This window comes from Podarcis bocagei (genome assembly GCF_964188305.1).
Source record: "Podarcis bocagei genome assembly, chromosome: 2".
Taxonomy (NCBI): domain Eukaryota; kingdom Metazoa; phylum Chordata; class Lepidosauria; order Squamata; family Lacertidae; genus Podarcis; species Podarcis bocagei.
Genome location: NC_138126.1, coordinates 68,794,761 through 68,813,931, shown reverse-complemented (window position 1 = coordinate 68,813,931; position 19,171 = coordinate 68,794,761). Strand labels below are relative to the sequence as shown.

Here is a 19,171-nt window from a genome sequence, read left to right as displayed (position 1 = left end):
GCTACACTACATAACAGCTACACAAGATGCCTTTGTGCGCGCGCAAAGGGCCCTGGCCTCATCGCTCTAGAGTAGCCAAGCCACAGGTGGGGTGAGAAGGATGCGATGGTCTCGAATGCCTGATCCTGACCTTTTATTTAATCAATGAAACACGGTCTGCGCGTGAATGGAAGCCCCTGCGTCCTCCCCCTCCTCTCCCTTTCCTGCGTTATCTGGGGGAAATGCGCCTTCCATCCCAGCAGAGGGCAGAGCCGCTTCCCTCCATCAAGGGCATGCTGGGTGATCATTTCCCGGTGCCTGACCTCGAGGGGGGGGGGGGAGAGAGATCCCTCTTTAAATGCGCTAGAGGAAGGAGGGGAACCTGTGTGTCTAGTGCCTGCAGCGGAAAGGACAAGCTGGTACTTGAACCGAGCAAGCGTCTTCTGCTACGCTTGCTTGGGACGGTGTCAGGTGCTTTCTGTCTCCGACTCCTGAGCAGCTAAAGTCCAGCGTCTCGTTTTGCACCCGCCCTTTCCGCGCTTGTGATCCGCCTGCTCGCTTCGCTTCCTCGGTCTCCTTGGCGCTGCGTTCAGTTTCAGCCTCGCCTTCCTGCGTTCCGGAGCAGACCCAGAAATGCCCGCTTTGGCGCTCTCGCTGGCGCTGTGCGCCCTGCAGATGTGGCCAGCTGTGGTCGGGGGTCCTCCCCAACAGCGGTTCGCCGTGCTGGACAAGCACTGGCCCCTGAGGCTCACGAAGGTAAGGGGCCAGCTGTTCGGCATCTCTTGCGGGGTGGAAGAAACACCAGGGACAGAATCATTGCCGCACACAGGGAGAGTTCCTCTGAGTTCCTCCCTTGCGGTTTTAGAAATCATTTAATGTGTCAACACGAATAGAAGTGCAGTTGCTGGAGGAGGGATTATTATTGTGGCCCATCTTTTTGTGCCTGCCTAACAGCCGTGTCATGCTTATAATATTTTATTCTCTTGTTAATTATGCTGTCTTAAATGTGCATTTTATATTTGACTTCTCTTCGCAGTGTTTTCTTTTGAAATGTTTAAGATTTTGTTTTTTTGTTAACTTTGTGTTAAATATGTATTCTGTAGTTGACCTCCTTTGTAGTGTTTTCTTTTGAAATCTTTTGAGGTGGTATTTTGGTTTCCTGTTAACTGTGTTGCTTTGACTGTACTTGATATCTAACTTTCTTCAGAAATGTTTGAGTCTGCATTGTTTTATTGATGTTTAATATGCTGTAAACCACTTTGAGATTTATAGTTCTTAAAAATATAAAGCGGTATAGAAATGAAATAATAATTGAAATTAAGATTTTGGAATGCAGAACTACTGTAAAGAAAATCATCAAATCTAGCACATGGGGGGCAACTTTATCTAAATTATATAATTCTGGATTTGAACGATTGGTATTAATAATTGTATTATAAATTGATATTGTTATAATGAGGCTATTATTGGATTGTAATTGAAAACTAATAAAACTTAATATTAAAGGGAGTGTGGGATGGGGGTGTCGTTGTTAAATGGGAAATATTCGGGTGGGGGGCATGTCTCCAATGTTTGCACACTGGTGGTACCCATCTTGGCACTGGTGAGTCACACACATCTCTGCTAGGATAGCCCATTATGGCAGGGCTAGCCAGCATAGCTTACTCCAGATGTTGCTGGATGAACTGCTACTCCCCTTATCCCTGACCTTTGGCCATGATGGCTGGGGTCAATTGCAGGTGCACTCCAATCTCTGGAGAGCACTATGTCAGCAATCTCTGCTTCAACATATTTCTCGGTTCCTAAATTTGCTTCCGCAGAAGTGTGTGCCTTGTAAAAGCCTTCAAAAAATTGCTTTCTCTTTCAGGCTATTAAGTGCATTTCTGCACAGAGATGCATTTGCATGTGGAAAACACTTAAACTCTTCTCACTCCATGTGGTGGGAGGCTATTCTCACAGTTGACGCTGCCTGCTTCCTTTAGCCTCTCTGTTGCTGTCTGCATTGATAACTAGCCCCTTCCAAAAGTCGATATAATTAATGAAGCTCTAGCAACAAAGCTAAGAGTCTTGTGGCACCTTAAAGATTAATAAATTTATCATGGCATGAACTTTCAATGTGCTGCAATCAGGAGCTGTTCAACGGTGGAATGGACTCTCTGCAGAAGGTGGTGGGTTCTCCTTCCTTGGAGGTTTTTAAGCAGACGTTGGCTGGCCACCTGTCAGGGATGCTATAGCTGCACTGCACAGGGTTGGACTAGATGACTCTCGGGGAGCTGTGCTGTGATTCAGTCCTTAAACTTCTGTTTCCATAGGCAGCCACAATGACTCTGCATATGCTGGGTTTAGTGTTTCAGTTAATGCTTGCCAGTTACGGAAAGTGAATTAGGTAAGTGTTAATTGGATAAGTGTTAGATGTTCATCAGTGTGATGGTGTGGCATTAATAGGTTTGCATAACATAGTCCAGGAATAATAAGTGGCGCTCTAATTGGGCCTGCTTGACTCCGCCAGGATAATACTGCGGTCGCTAGTGATAGGTGGAATGTGGAGCATTACAATCTGCCCAGCTGATGTGGGATGGATCAGAGCAGGTTATTGGGTTGGAAGGTTTTCAGACTGTAATGATCTGTGGTAAGCTCATCAAGCGTTATTGCTGTGTCATTCAGCGGCAGCATCTTGACCCAGGCGAACATGGCTACTTGCAAAGCTACACCTGGGTCATGTGGACTTGTACAAGTCAAGATGTAAGGTAGTAATTACAGTTATAGTGTACGACTTATTTGCACCAGGTTTTCCTGTGTGTTTGCAGCTGTTTGCGTTCCCATTTAATTTGCAGACCACAGGACATTGCCCTCAAAGAACAGTACAGCGGTACCTCGGGTTACATACGCTTCAGGTTACAGACTACGCTAACCCAGAAATATTACCTCAGGTTAAGAACTTTGCTTCAGGATGAGAACAGAAATCGTGCTCTCGTGGCGCAGCGGCAGCAGGAGGCCCCATTAGCTAAAGTGGTGCTTCAGGTTAAGAACAGTTTCAGGTTAAGAACGGACCTCCAGAACGAATTAAGTTCTTAACCCGTGGTACCACTGTAGTCTCAATACTTACCCCTGTAAATTCAGGTTTGCTCAAGATAGGGGAAAATGGGGCTCTAAACTGCTCCACCAGGGTCACAGGCTATTTGTTTCAGTGTTTTGGGGTGGGTGGATTAATGGTCACTTTCTGCTATTCTCCTTTCCATGCCTGCTGCTTCCTTAGTGCTTTCCTCTCCCCCCCCCCAGCTGTGGTCATAACTATTTCCGGTGCTCTCCCGATCTTTTTGATCCCTCAGATTTGCAGAAAGCCAGAAAACTGCAGAAGCAAATCATATTTAAAAAAACATCACCAGATACATTGGGCAGCAATCCGAAAAGTTTGTGTTGAGTGTTTACAATCACTTTAATTTCTTTTCTAGCATGCCAGTAATGGAGAGTCAGGCACTTAGCCTCTCTCTCTCTCTCTCTCTCTCTCTCTCTCTCTCTCTCTCTCTCTTTCTCTCTCTGTTCCCTCAGATTTGCAAGAAAACTGTACAAGCAAATTTACAAGTTGCCTGATGGTGTGCTTTTGCAAACTTCTTGAGTGGGGAATCTTTTTTTTAAAAAAGGCTCTGTGCACATGCCTTGTCAGTATTTAACTGGCGTAAATTAAGCAACAAATTTGAAGGCAAACACAAGCACAAAAGGGAAAGCCTGCTGTTATGATTGGGAAAAGAACAAAGTTGTTCCTCATATGCAAATTCACATGTGTGGGTGTAGATTTCTGTGGTCTAATTCAAACTGGTGGGGTAGAATGGGGGCAGAGTTAACAGCAAAGTAATGCTCAAGTGTGGACAAGCCCATGGATCGTAGTAACTGTTGGTAATAGGAAAATGCCCAAGGCTTTGCAGTTGAATATGAATTTGAATCAGAATTTGCCTACACGCCCCAAACCTCCCATTGCTCAATATGCTGATTTCTCTTTCTTTCCATTTCATTTCAACCATAAAAATGATGTTGCAAGTGCAGTTACCGTATTTTTCGCCCCATAAGACGCACTTTTCCCCCTCCAAAAATGAAGGGAAAATCTGGGTGCGTCTTATGGGGCGAATGCAGGCTTTCGCTGAAGCTTGAAGAGCGAGAGGGGTCGGTGCGCACCGACCCCTCTCGCTCTCCAGGCTTCAGGAAGATATCCGCAGTCTAGGCAGCCCTGTGGGAGGTCCCACAGGGTTGCCTAGGCTGCGGATAGCAGCCTGCTTCTCGGAGCGTCGGGCGCCCTGAAGGCAGGGTGCGCAAGGCTTGGGGCGGCAGCGGACTGCTTGCGCGCACCTAGAAGCTTGGGGCGTGCTGAGGTCAGCGCGCCCCAAGCTTCTGCATGCCGGCAAGCAGTCCGCTGCCGCCCCAAGCCTCCCGCACCCGGCAGGAGGTCCCGCCGGGTGTGCAAGGCTTGGGGCGGCAGCGGACTGCTTGCGCGCACCTAGAAGCTTGGGGCGTGCTGAGGTCAGCGCGCCCCAAGCTTCTGCATGCCGGCAAGCAGTCCGCTGCCGCCCCAAGCCTCCCGCACCCGGCAGGAGGTCCCGCCGGGTGCGCAAGGCTTGGGGCGGCAGCGGACTGCTTGCGCGCACCTAGAAGCTTGGGGCGTGCTGAGGTCAGCGCGCCCCAAGCTTCTGCATGCCGGCAAGCAGTCCGCTGCCGCCCCAAGCCTCCCGCACCCGGCAGGAGGTCCCGCCGGGTGTGCAAGGCTTGGGGCGGCAGCGGACTGCTTGCGCGCACCTAGAAGCTTGGGGCGTGCTGAGGTCAGCGCGCCCCAAGCTTCTGCATGCCGGCAAGCAGTCCGCTGCCGCCCCAAGCCTCCCGCACCCGGCAGGAGGTCCCGCCGGGTGCGCAAGGCTTGGGGCGGCAGCGGACTGCTTGCGCGCACCTAGAAGCTTGGGGCGTGCTGAGGTCAGCGCGCCCCAAGCTTCTGCATGCCGGCAAGCAGTCCGCTGCCGCCCCAAGCCTCCCGCACCCGGCAGGAGGTCCCGCCGGGTGTGGGAGGCTTGGGGCGGCAGCGGACTGCTTGCGCGCACCTAGAAGCTTGGGGCGTGCTGAGGTCAGCGCGCCCCAAGCTTCTGCATGCCGGCAAGCAGTCCGCTGCCGCCCCAAGCCTCCCGCACCCGGCAGGAGGTCCCGCCGGGTGCGGTAGGCTTGGGGCGGCAGCGGACTGCTTGCGCGCACCTAGAAGCTTGGGGAGTGCTGAGGTCAGCGCGCCCCAAGCTTCTGCATGCCGGCAAGCAGTCCGCTGCCGCCCCAAGCCTCCCGCACCCGGCAGGAGGTCCCGCCGGGTGCGGTAGGCTTGGGGCGGCAGCGGACTGCTTGCGCGCACCTAGAAGCTTGGGGAGTGCTGAGGTCAGCGCGCCCCAAGCTTCTGCATGCCGGCAAGCAGTCCGCTGCCGCCCCAAGCCTCCCGCACCCGGCAGGAGGTCCCGCCGGGTGCGCAAGGCTTGGGGCGGCAGCGGACTGCTTGCCGGCATGCAGAAGCTTGGGGCGCGCTGACCTCAGCACGCCCCAAGCTTCTGGATTAGCGCAGGGGTCCGATAGCCCTGGGAGAGGCGCCGGCTCTCCCACGCTAGCGGAGACCTTGCCGGCACGCAGAAGCTTGGGGCGCGCTGAGCTCCGCACGCCCCAAGCTCCTGGTGTAGCGCAGCGCACCTGGGGGGGAAATAAAAATTTTTTCCTTCATTTCCCCCCCTAAAATCTAGGTGCGTCTTATGGGCCGGTGCGTCTTATGGGGCGAAAAATACGGTAGATGTCTCTCTTGGCACTATGTGACTAAGCAGCGTACTGCGACTGATCCTCAAATATTATAGCTCAATTGGTATAGCATAAGACTTGTAATCTCAGGGTTGTGGGTTCGAACCTCACGTTGGACAAAATGTGCATTGCAGGGAGTTGGACTGGATGACCCTTGTGGTCCTGTCCGACTCTACAATTCTGATTGTCTATAGCAATAAGATCCTGAAGCAAGTCATTTGTTCTATCTGTTCAGTACTGTGTATAATATAAGAGTTTCTACATCAAAAATGGGGAACCTGCGGGCCTCTAGATCACTTCAGCTGGTGGTTGGGCCCTGCTTATATGCAGATGCTGAGAACTGAAACTGATCTTTTGCAATCAAAACATGTGAAATACAGCACTTCTCCATTCCACGCCTTGAGTCCACATGCTACCTGGGGAACTTGTTTTGTTAAGAACACTTGTTCCATGTCTGAAAAAAGAAATTTTGTAAGGTTATGACAAGCAGAAGTGTTTCTTCCATAACCTAACTGTAAACAGCCCCCTCTCCATTTTTTATTTTTTTTTTGCTACCTCTGAATTCCAGCTTTGTATTAGTAGCAACCTTCCCAAGATATTTAAAGCTTGGGACAAAACTTTCCTGTCTAGAATGGTTTGTTTTTATTTACAAACATAAAAACAGCTGAGAATAATTTTTAAAAGAGTACCCAAAATAAATGGTGATAGGTTTAAAAATGATTAAAGAAAATGAGCAATACAGAATTATGTGTACTCAATTCCTGTACTGGCAACATAGGAAGCTGTCTCATACTGAGTCAGACCATTGCATCCCATATTTTCTGGCTCTCCAGGGTTTCAGGTAAGGAATTGTTCCGAGCCGCTGCATCCTTTCCCAAAATCTAGTGCCTAAGGTTTTCCCCTGCCTCTTGGGTCACATTTGGAGCTGATCTGCATTGTCAGAAATGCCACGTAGCATTTCTGGAACTGTGCTGCTTCAGAATTCAGGCATGCTATTGTACGATGGAACTTTCTTCCATTTCAAAACTTGTATGCCTGTGGGAAGCTAGCATAGAATCATAGATTTGGAAGAGATGCCCAAGGCATCTCTACTAAAGCATCCATGACAGGTCGCCATCCAGCCTCTTCTTCAGTGAAGGAGAGTCCACCACCTTCTGAGGAAGTCCATTCCATGGTCAAACAGCCTTTTCCATCTGTGGCCTCTGTGAAGTCCAAAATGAAAGGTTAGCTGGTTGGTCAAATGTAACCAGTTATAAAAGCCATGGGTATTCAGTACTTTAATTTACCCTTTCAAAAAAATTATCTTTGAAGGAGGAATGTCGTTCTTTAATTACAAGGGCAAACCAACGATAATCGTCTTTGTGAGATGTTGTTGTTCACTGCCAAAATGTTTCGGATAATTTCCATAACCAGCACTATAGTTCACATTTCACCAGTCACAGAAGTCAGTTACAGAGCTAATTGTAGCAATCACTTCAAAGTATATTGCATAACTGTGGCTAACTGTGTCGACATGCTGATGTGGGAGGAGGGTTGTACATTCTGAGCATATATCTGAGCAGGATGGGAGAAAGCCAAGGTTATCTTGCTTCTGGAATGCCAATGCCTTCCCTCCTGACAGTTCTACTTGCTTTAGGGCAAAAACTAGGCCTGTTTAACAGGACCCACAGTGAACTTGCGAACATCAGCTGATGTCCCAGTATCCTGTCAAATTATTTACTACTTTTTGAAGTAGTGTACTCTTGCCGATTGCTCAACACCAAACTGCTGCCTTACTCTGGATGTTCTAATTATCAGAATTGTACAACTGGAGAGTTGGATGGTACCTCGAGGGCCATCTAGTCCAACCCCCTTCAATACCGGAATCTTTTTGCCTAATGTGGGGCTCGAACTCACAATCCTGCGATTAAGAGTCTCATGCTCTATCTATTGAGTTACAGCAACCCAGAGTCTCTGCATTGACCACTCTTGAGGCGCATGGAAATTGTTTGTGGAAGTCCCCATTTGCACCCGCAGAAAACTGAAACCTCTTTTCAGTGTTGCACTGAAGACCTTACAGGCATGCCCAAACCTTTTCCTTACTCGATATATTTTCATGCTTTGTTTTATACTGTTGTAAACTTCTCAGAGGCTTGTGAGTTTGTTTTGTGGTGAAACAGTTTGTAAATGTTGTCAGATAAAACAAGAAATAATGCCCGGCCTTAGACATGTTTTGGCAACGTGGCTATTCATTTGCAAAGATACAGTGGCCCAGTATTTTTGTCCTTGTTGGGCTAAGTGGATGGTCAAGGGACACTTTAGACTACGCTTCCTCAAACTCAGCCCTCCAGATGTTTTGAGACTACAATTCCCATCGTCCCTGACCACTGGTCCTGCTAGCTAGGGATCATGGGAGTTGTAGGCCAAAAACATCTGGAGGGCCAAGTTTGAGGAAGCCTGCTTTAGGCCAGCAGTGCCTCACTTGTGGCCCACTGGTTTTTCCTTGACTCAGCTCCCATTATCCCTGAGCATGGGCCATCCTGGCAGATGGGATTTGGGTATCCAACTACCTCTGGAGGGCCACAGGATTCCCAACCCTGCTCTTAGACCACCGCTTTTTAGAGAGAAAAAATCTCAGCCGAGAGCCTCATGAGAACACCCTTCCATATCACTTATTTAATGTTAGACGTTGGGAGTCTGATCTCTGATAAAGGACCCTAAGCTGAGAAATGGGATGGGGGAGCCTTAGAAGGATATGTGCCTTTCTCAAGGTTGGTGAATCACTGAAGTTGGGCTGTACCCCAAACGGAGGACAGTGGGCAGGACACCGTGAGCTTCCCGGAGTGTCTGAGGAGTGCTGCGGCTCCAACATGTAGAGGCCTGGAGTGCTGTGTGATGAAATAAGATTTTGGTGCTGTACTCTCTCAAAAGAGATCCTTGGGAACATCTAGGCAGGTGCCCTTGAGATGACAGAGGTTTTACGGGTTGGGCCAAAGGGAGTTGCCCCTGTCTAACCAGTCTGTTCAACGGCTGAATCAAACTTTGGGAAACTCCTAAGCCCAAAAAAAGCACTTCTGGGAATGAGTTGGAGTCTCGACGGCAGGCACGCTTGCCAGGTGTGCTGGATGCTGATTACAGAGCTTAGGAAATGGACGTCGCCTGAGGTGACCTTAAAAGTGCCGTCATCACCTGCAGATGAACATGGATCATGGATGCTTGCCGACAAAAGGGGAGGGGAACAGCCCTCCAATAGTGGTGAGAAATGACCAGGGGAAAGCCTCCCAGCCATCCAATTTTATTATGTGCATTTGTCTTAAAATCTGTTGGTTTCATCTACTTTTGATAATTTTATTACGTCTGCTGGTTTTGTTGCAATTTTTAAATTAAGGTTTCATGCCTTTTTGTTTGTAAGTTTTTTTGTTCTTGATTAAGTGGTGGAGAACTTTTGCCAAATAAAGCCTCTTCCTGCGGTATATGGAGGCTGGCGTAAGGCAATGGCATAGTCTGCTTGGTGCAGCATTGCCAAGTTTTCCAGTACTGTGACGCCTGGGTAGATAGAAGCTTGTTTGTGTTATCAGAAGACAGGAATGCAAGGTCCACGGACCATTGTTTGAAATAGGACTCCCGCTTCCCTTAACCAAGGCCTGCTGGTTGGAAGATTCCCACAAAAGTCTGCTTTGGAATCTTCCGCTATGTTCACCTTTGCTTTACTTGCTGAGTGTGATGACAAGGGCCAGACTGAGTACCTTCCTCCACTTTAAGCTCCACACGTTTATTCTAACGTATTTTCTCCTCTAAACCCTTCAGATCCAAAACTTCGCATGGCAGAACTGTGGCCCTCCATCTGATCCTGCTGTAATCAGGAGTTTGTCCGTATCTCCAGATCCTGTTTCGATGCCAGGAGATGTGACAGTCAGCGTAGCCGCTGCTACCACTGTGGCTCTCACTTCACCTCTGAAGGTATGTATGTGGAAGGCCAGTGGGCCAAGCCAGGCAGAAGTGGTTCCTTCACACTGGGAACAGTTTCAGTGCTCTAATGAGGACAAACATGACTTGATGAAGCGTGTTTCCAACTATGGGGCTCCTCTGCACTTCCGTTTGCCCCACTGCTTTCTCCCAGGAAAACCCGTGGTTTCACACGGAGTCAGAACAATCTGCAATGGGGTTTTCCACAGGTTGCCGTTGGTTCCCATTTTGCACCAAACCGCAGGTTTACCCGGGAAAAGAGGCAGGACAAAGGCAAAACTGCTTGGACCTGTGCTTTTTAGGCATGGGACAAGTGGAAGTGCGGACCGAGGCCTATCTGGGACTGGCACTAGATTGCATTGGGCAATCAGGAATGCCAAATCCAGGTGTGGACCACAGCTTTCCCCACTTCCTTCCTTTTTCTTCCCCTCCAGAGTTGTGGTCAGAAAGAAGACATCTTTTCCAAAAGGACAGGCATGGGGAACTTGTGGCCTTCTAGATGCTGCTAGACCTCTGCTCCCATCACCTCTGACCATTGGCTGTGCTGGCTGGGGCTGGTGGGAATGAGAGCTCAGTAGCAGGAGCTAGAATAGAGGATATACAGTGGTACCTCGGGTTACATACACTTCAGGTTACATACGCTTCAGGTTACAGACTCCGCTAACCCAGAAATATTACCTCAGGTTAAGAACTTTGCTTCAGGATGAGAACAGAAATCATGTGCCGGTGGCACGGCAGCAGCAGGAGGCCTTATTAGCGAAAGTGGTGCTTCAGGTTAAGAACAGTTTCAGGTTAAGTACGAACCTCCGGAACGAATTAAGTACTTAACCTGAGGGACCACTGTATTCAAGATTTACAGGCCCCTCTTTTCTTTTCTGTTTTTCTTTTCCAAGTAAAGGAATTTGATATGTAAGTGCATGTCAAGAAAATATGAGCCAAGAAAATGTGATCTGGGGAAAAAAGGACTTCATTAGATGGGACGAGTCTCTCTCATTGACATAGGATCTCCGTCCGAGTCTCTGAATGGAAAACTGAAGTCACAGAATCATAGAGTTGGAAGGGACCCTGAGGGTCGCCTAGTCCAACCCCCTGCAACGCAGGACTATGCAGCTGTCCCATACAGGGATTGAACCTGCAACCTTGGCATTATCAGTACCGCTCTCTAACCAACTGAGCTATCCAGTCCTGTCTTTAAATGGGAAATATCCCTTAGGATAAGGCAGAGGGGTGTGCACCGCCTTTCCCCCTATAAATCAGCCATAATACAAATCTTTAGATGGGGCAGGGCTTGTGAAAAGCTCCTGAGGGATGTTTTCCCTAATTAGAGGTTTCCTTTCTCTAATGTGCTAATGTGGGGTAATTTGAGCCTAAAACATCTAGTCATTAGGTAGACGACATATGAACATTTCTACTTGACATGTCGCACAGGTAGGCTGAGCAGAAATGGGACCTTTCTTCTGCACAACAATTCAGACCCTTTAACAGGCTGCCACGGCCAAAGAAACAAAACTGGGACAAGCTAGTGCTCCAGAATCCCCTTTTTGAAATAGAAGCATGTTGTGCTGAGTTGAGCAAACCCCCTAGTCCTGTGGCTGGTAGGAGCTGGCCTTACCATGACCACCTATGCTGAAATGTTACTGTGCGGTTTTCAGTGGGATCAAGTTCTGCTGGTGTGGGTATGAAGCACTCGAAATTCCTGCTATGCTAACCACTGCTGAGCACCTGACTGCCTATCAGCAGGAACTGGGCTGGGCCCAGCCGCATCCTCCCCTGTTAAGCAACTGCACGACCATAGAATCGTAGACCTGGGAGGGACCTTGGGGGTTCCACCCCCTGCATTGCTGGAATAGGATGTTGAAATCTGTTTCATTTGCATGTGTTAAGTCTCAACCTTACCTCTTAGTGCAGCCAAGTGGGGTGGGGTAGGGGGTGGGCTTGGGGGCTTGGCAGAGAACCCTGGAAGAGGCAGTGTCAGTATTGAAATGGCCTCCCTTTTGGAAAGATGGTGATTATTTATAGAGAATACTCTTAACGCAGGCGAAAACATGCTGGTCTGTGTTTGTGGGTTGCATTGAAGCAACACATCTGATCAAAATCTTGGTAGCTAAGATATGTATACAGTGGTACCTCAGGTTACATACGCTTCAGGTTACAGACTCTGCTAACCCAGAAATAGTACCTCGGGTTAAGAACTTTGCTTCAGGATGAGAACAGAAATCGTGCTCCGGCGGCGCAGCAGCAGCGGAAGTCCCTATTAGCTAAAGTGGTGCTTCAGGTTAAGAACAGTTTCAGGTTAAGAACGGACCTCCAGAACGAATTAAGTACTTAACCTGAGGTACCACTGTATGTCAAATGCCTACACACAAACGCCTTCTCTTTCCGGGCCCTAGGCCTGGAAACTTTGATTGTGTGACTTCGATGATGCAAGTCGCTTGGGTCTTTACCTCTCTTGCTAGTACAGTCATACCTCAGGTTAAATGTACTTCAGGTTGAACGTTTTCAGGTTACGTTCCGCCTCGCCCTGGAAGTAACGGAGCGTGTTACTTCTGGGTTTTGCCACTCGCACATGCACAGACGCTCAAAAATGATGTCACTCGCATGTGCGGAAGCGGCGAATCATGACGCACGCACGCTCAGACATGGGTTGCGTTCACTTCAGCATGCGAATGGGGCTCCGGAACGGATCCCGTTTGCATCCAGAGGTACCACTGTATAATTCTACTGGTGATTTTCAGAGCTGTCTTTAATTTCATGCTCTTGTTTAGTGGTGGTATTCCTGCTTTAGAGCAGTGTTTCCCAACCTGGTGTTGCCTGGTGTGCTGCGAGATGTTGCCTGGAGGGAGGCGGGCGAGTCGGGCGGCGAGAGGCGGGGCGGCGGCGGTGAGGAGAGGCCGCCCAGCGCGGGGCTCTCGCCGTCTGCCTGCCTGGCTGCCTGCGAGCTCGGCGGGCAGCGCCTCCGTCCGCAGCGCCCGCCTCGCGGCTCTCATTCCCTGCCCCTGCCAAAGCTCACTCAGCCAAGCCGTGCTCTCCTTCCTGCCTCGCTTTGCTGCCTCCTCCTCCCCACCCCCAAAGCTTGGAGGTTCCCCAGCAAGGGGGAGGGAAAAAAATTGAAACTTACACTTTCGTGCGTCCCTCCCGGCGTGACGCTGCGCGCTGACGTCACGGGGCTGTAATGGTGGTGTGCCTCGAGATTTTTTTCATCAAACAAGTGTGCCTTTGCCCAAAAAAGGTTGGGAAACACTGCTTTAGAGAGATGAAGGAAACAGGAGCACAGAGCTCCTATGTGTAGAATCATAGAGTTGGAAGGGATCTCTAGTCCCCCTACAATGCCAAATTTACATCTACAGAATCCCTGAGGTCATCCAGCCACTGCTTAAAAACTTCCAATGAAGTAAAGTCCACCATCTTCTGATGTAGTCAGTTCTGCTGCTGAGCAGCTTTCCCTTCAGAGAGTTAGTGTATTTTTCGCACCTTAACACTCATTTTTTCCTCCTAGAAAGTAAGGGGAAATGTCTGTGCGTGTTACGGAGCGAATGCCTACGGATGGCGGGGGAGGGGGATCTGCTGCAGTCGTGAGCAGAGGATCCATGGTTCCCCTTCCTTCCCTTCTCCGTGGCTCGCTTTGAAACAGCAAAGCGGGAGAAGAGCCGCTGAGTGAGGAGGAGAGAGAGACAGAGAGCCTGCTTGCTTTAAAGGAGCAAAGCGGGAGAGGAGAGGAGCTGCTTACACAAGTGTAAGCGGCTCCTGTCCAGTTGGCTCCTTTAAAGCAAGCAGGCTCTCTGTCCCTCTCTCCTCCCCACTCACTAAATAACAGCAAAGATTTTTCAAGCAGGCTTTCTGTCTCACTCTCCTCCCCACTTGCTAAATAGCAGCAAAGTTTTTCGCAAGCAGGCTCTCTGTCTCTCTCTCCTCCCCACTCCTCTTATAAGAGCCTTCTCCTCTTATACCCCTCTTCTGCATTATTAACAGCATCCTTCTCCACCCACCCCACGCGTGTTCCTTGTCCCTTGAGTGCTTTTCCTTCCCTCCCCACTTAAAACATGGTTACAAAGCACGGATCCTCAGGATTTTTGCACTGGGTCACCCCAAATTCACCATCAGATCACATAGCATGTCCATGGCTACAGCTTGCACCAAAAAAATCATGCACCCACTGTTGCCTGGGGCTGTAGTGGTGCAAAAACGTGGTTACAAAGCACGGATCCACATGGATCCTCAGGATTTTTGCATTGGGCTACCCCAAACTCACCGTCAGATCACATGTCTGTGGCCACAGCATGAACCACAAAAATCATACATCCACTGTTTCGTTTAGAATATTTCTTTTCTTGTTTTCCTCCTCTAAAAACTATGTGTGTGTTATGGTTGGGAGCGTGTTATAGAGCAAAAAATACGGGTAGGTTTAGTCAGAAGCTCCTTTCTTTTGATTTGGATCTGTTGGTTCGAGTCCTACCCTCTACAGCAGGAGAAAACAAGCATGTTCCCTATACCATGTGACAGCCCTTCAGATATTTGAAGAAGGCTATCGTATCATATCTCCTCTCAGTCTCCTCTTTTCCAGGCTGAACGTATCCAACTCCTTCAACCATTCCTCTTAAGGCTTGGTTTCCAGACCCTCCTCTGCACACGTTCCAGCTTGTCTGATGACCTGCAGGGAAACTGAAGCAGAAGAGGAAAATGCACTCCACTGACCATGAGATAACCTATAGGACTTAACTAGCAGGGAAGCCCTTCAGCCTCCTTAAAGACCTTTCTTATAAGCAGCTCCACACTTGAGCCTTTAGCCTACCAATTGTTTTTTGCCACTTCCTCTCCTGTGACAGATTCCCTGGACAGCTGCAGACATGGAATTCTTCCTGGGTTGGTCCAGGTGCCACAGCAAACCATGATTTGTCAAGCGCACGGACTTGGTGTGAGGGTTCGATCTTGGTTCCTTATTCTTTCCTGCAGGGCAAGCACAAACCATAGTTGGCCCGTTAGGCCAAAATGGCAAACCGAGGTTGCCGCAAACCAGGAAAGGAGGCGGGCAATTGCTGCAAGGGAGGGAGAAGTGTGTGCTTGGATGTTCAGTCCGGGCTCACATTTGTAATTCCAAACCGTGGTCTGCCATTCCATCTTGCCACAGCAAAAGCATGCACCTTTCTCGAATGGGCTTGAGATATGAGAAAGAAGGCTGTGATGAGTCTTTATAACCAAGTAGATGTAGAGAGTTTAAACGTGAGGCATCGGAGGAAGTGCAAGTGAGCTTCACTTCCTTTTACGAGGCTTCAGATACAATATGGAAAGAGGAGGTGACCTCCAAAGAGGAACCTGTGTGTGTGTGTGTGTGTGTGTGTGTGTGTGTGTGTGCATGCACCACCTGTTTCCCATTCAGAGAGCTGTGGCCCTTTGCTTCATTCTCACTGTGGGTGCCACCATTTCTGGGACCCCAGTGGATGCCTTGCCACCCCTCCATTTACACTGCCTTCCTGCATCTCCCCACAAGCTCCCTAATTTTTTTTTTTTGCAAGATTCCTAATTTTTTTTTTTGCAAGATTCCTTTTTTGAAACATGGGGAAGAAGCGTCACAAGAGGTAGCATGACTTGCTTGTGTGTTCCTGTCCAGTGCTGCTTTTTAGGACTCTGGCACAACGGGACAGGAATCCTCCTTGAGCTGGGGCTGGCGCACTCTCCCTGGTACCCGTCCTATTTAGCAAGACCACATTGGTCCATAATGGCAATTCCTAAAGAAGGACACTGTCAGAGAACAGCTTGCAGGAGAAAAGACTTGGGGAGGCAATGCTGGGTGCTTGAGCAGTGGGATCAGGTACACCCTGGGAATATCCTTACACTGCCTCTGGTTTTCTCAAACCCTCCATGCAAAGTGACAGGTCAGGCAAAGGAAAGCACGAGAGCCAGGGTGGTGTAGTGGTTAAGAGCGGTAGTCTCGTAATCTGGTGAATCGGGTTCGCATCCCCACTCCTCCACATGCAGCTGCTGGGTGACCTTGGGCTAGTCACACTTCTCTTAAGTCTCTCAGCCCCACTCACCTCACAGAGTGTTTGTTATGGGGGAGGAAGGGAAAGGAGAATGTTAGCCGCTTTGAGACTCCTTAAGGGCAGTGAAAGGCGGGATATCAAGTCCAAACTTCTCCTCCTCCTCTTCTTTTTCTTTTTCTTCTTCTTCATGGTTAAACTGTGGAGGCAGTGCTCACCACCAACCTGGATGGCTTTAAAAGAGGATTAGAAAAATCCATGTGGAGGAGATGAGGCTAGCAATGGCTAATAATCACAATATGTTCTCCTTATACTGTCAGAGCCAGTATTCCTCTGAAAGCTAGTTGCTGGGGAGTGCAAGCATGGAGAGTGCTCTTGCACTCAGGTTCTGCTTAGGGGCTTCTCTCAGGCATCTGGATGTGAGAAGAGGAATCTGGACTAGATGGGTCTTTGGCCTGATCCATCAGGGCTCTTATGTTCTGATGACAGTGAAGATGCAGCTGGGGCAGAGGGCCATGGGCCCACTTAGGCGCCACAGCAAATGCCTGAATTCTCCGATGTTGCAGAAAAATGGAACTTTGCTCATTGAGGGAAATGCCTGGCATTATTATACAGAGCAGCCTTATGTTCAGTGAGAGGAAGGAAAATAGCTAAGCTCAGCTGCTCCTGAAACATCTCTGAAAGCAAGAGAGGCCTTGTGAGCTATCATGCAGGTAGGGCCTGTTTTCAAACCAGTTGGAGCTGGGAGGCTTAATTAGGGTTGTTCCTTGCTTATTCAGCCAGGTTGCATGTTTAAACCCAAGTGTGGCAGAAGTACACGTAGAAAAGATCTAGGGGTCTTGGTGGACCACAACCTTAACTTGAGTCAATAGCGTGGTGCAGCAGCAAAAAAAGCTAATGATCTTCTAGGCTGCATCAACAGAAGTCGAGTGTTCAGATCAAGGGAAGTCATAGTCCCGCTCTATTCTGCCTTGGTCAGACCACACCTGGAGTACTATGTCCACAAATTAAGAAGGATATTGACAAGCTGGAACATGTGCAGAGGAGGGAGACCAAGATGATCAAGGGTCTGGAAACAAAGTCTTATGAGGAACAATTGAGGAAGTTGGGTATGTTTAGGCTGAATAAGAGGAGACTGAGAGGAGATATGAAAGCCATCTTCAAATATATTATTGGTTTTTGTTTTTTGTTTTTTTAAAAACCCTTTGAAGCAGCAGCAGGTAGTTTCAGGTTGAGAGGGTTTAACAGAAGCTGTTTACCCCTTCACTTTGTCTGTTGAGAAATTCACACGCATGCGCACACACCCATCCACATTTGTTTTTCTCTCATTGAGAGGGAAGATGCAGAGGGGAGAAGGAATTCTGAGCAGATCAGTGTCTGGGAAGGAAATGGTTAAGCAGTTCCTCTGTACACAAGCACACTTTGAAGCAGGAGCTTTTCATATCTGGGACAAGAACTTGCATATCTGGGACAAGAACTTGCTCTAATGTGGCCATTCATTTGTTTTTTCTCAGTTTTACGTATTGCCTCTGCCTGTCGAATGTTGCAGTGTTCTGTGTTTCTTTATTGTTGCATACTGCCCAGTAATATGTTACAGTGAAGGTCAAGTCAGGGGGGGAAAGGATAAAGAAATCATGAATTGTTGCTCCTTACTGCCCTCTTGTGGTGGTACCTAAGAGCTGACTCCAATCAAAGCTGCAAATTAGAGCCCACTCAGGTGCTTCTGGGGACTGACAAGTTCCCAGCCTCTGGTAATAAGAGGTACCTTATATTGATGTTATCAATGGCGATGATGATGAGGCCAACGATGAGGGATAATGGGAGTCGCGGTCTTTCAAATGATGATGGACTACAGGCTCCCCAACCTTGGCCTATAGGTAGGATGGCCAGTTGTCTAAGCTATAGTAAGCATTGAGCTGTGGGTGATTTTTGAGGAGGAAAGTCGGAGGTTAAATTAATGTTTGTGTGTAATGTTTACTTCTAGGGAGAGGTTGTTTTGGAGAAGAAGATTGGCGATATGTGGATAAAGGTCCCCTGCGTGCAAGATCTTGGCAGCTGCACCTATGAAGATTTGTGTGCCATACTGGATCAGGCTATTCCTCCCGGCCAGCCGTGTCCGGAACCATTGCAGTCTTATGACATTCCTTGCCATTGCCCCTTCAGAGCGGTAAGTTTAAGCTTCCCCCTCTTGGGAACCAAAGAAACAAATCCCACATGAGATGGGCAGCTGCAAGGCATGCCACCAAATTCCACATCCCTGTGGAATGTGCAGGTCCATCAGAGAAGGACAGGGGTTCCATACAGCTGATAGGCTTAACCAAGGTTTGCAGTCAAATTTGCTGCATGTTTAATAATCAAGGAAGTACGGGGGCAGGGCAGATAAGAAAGCTTATAGATACATCTCCATGTAAAGATTTGAAACCCCCTGTAGTGCAGTGCACTGCACCTATAATTAAGCCCATGTGCATTAAAAGAAATTAAGGGAGAATGATGAAGTTCAGTAAAGGAATGATGGAGCTGGCTGTCTTTCCAACAGATAGCTGAGTTTCCTCTGGAAAACCAATACTTGGAGCCTGAAAGATGAGTTTTAAAACGGCATTCCTCATGCAAGTTTTGCAGACATTTAATTCAGTCCGATTTCTGCCCAACTCTGCTCCACATCTGCATCCTGTAAACCGAAAAGGGGCAGCCTACGAGGTATTTTTCAGGGATGCTTTTAGCAGCTCCTTGTGTCCTAAGGCAAGGTTCAGAGTTAGTGCATTGCTCATATAGGGACATCTCTAGGCGGCAGCTTGGGGCTTATATGCGATGGAGTAGTCAGAAGCTGCTGACTCCAGCTAACCCACTCATTCTTCTAGAAAAGAGCATCTTCTAGATTTTGACAGCCTTGAGTGCATTGGTTTGTATGTTTTCAGTTGTGCAAACTGGGTGAGCCTGCTGGCTCCCAGTGAGGGGTTGGAATATTTCAGTGGCCATACCTATCAACCTGTAATTTCTCCTTGATTTCATACTGTAAAAGATCTGCTTATTGAGTGTTACCTATTGGCACTGTTCGTATACCTGATGGAGGGAGCAGAAAGTGTTGGCTGATATGGGCTGACAGATTTTTGTGTGTGTTTTCTCCTTTCAGGGTTCTTACAACTTGCCTTCCTCCACCTTCTACATTCCCACCTTGGATTTGCCTCCCATGCTCACCAATGGGGACTACAAGTTCCAGGTTGTGCTGAGCAATGGTGACCAACAGCTGGGCTGTCTCAGGTTGTCACTTTCCCTGCACGCTGAGAGCCGGTGGTATTGGTGACTACAACGCAGGCATCTTTGGGCTTGAGTGCCACATTTCTTACTCCCCCCCCCCCTTGAATTGCTAATACTGAGACTTCTTAGCTGCAACTGCTTTTATGATGGCTTCTGAGGAGGAGCCAAGATGATGATGTGAACAGCAGCCTCTATCTTTCACTTTGCTTTTT

At 48.7% G+C, this 19,171-nt stretch overlaps 1 protein-coding gene across 1 annotated transcript; it reads left to right on the top strand.

Annotated features, from left to right (window-relative positions):
* Positions 1 to 388: 388 nt before the first annotated feature.
* On the top strand, positions 389 to 19,168 carry GM2A (ganglioside GM2 activator). Its single transcript, XM_081181157.1, has 4 exons — positions 389 to 735; positions 9,571 to 9,723; positions 17,689 to 17,871; positions 18,835 to 19,168. The coding sequence occupies exons 1-4, from the start codon at positions 613 to 615 to the stop codon at positions 19,003 to 19,005; spliced, it is 630 nt and encodes a 209-aa protein (XP_081037283.1). The 5' UTR covers positions 389 to 612; the 3' UTR covers positions 19,006 to 19,168.
* The last annotated feature ends 3 nt before the right edge of the window (positions 19,169 to 19,171 follow it).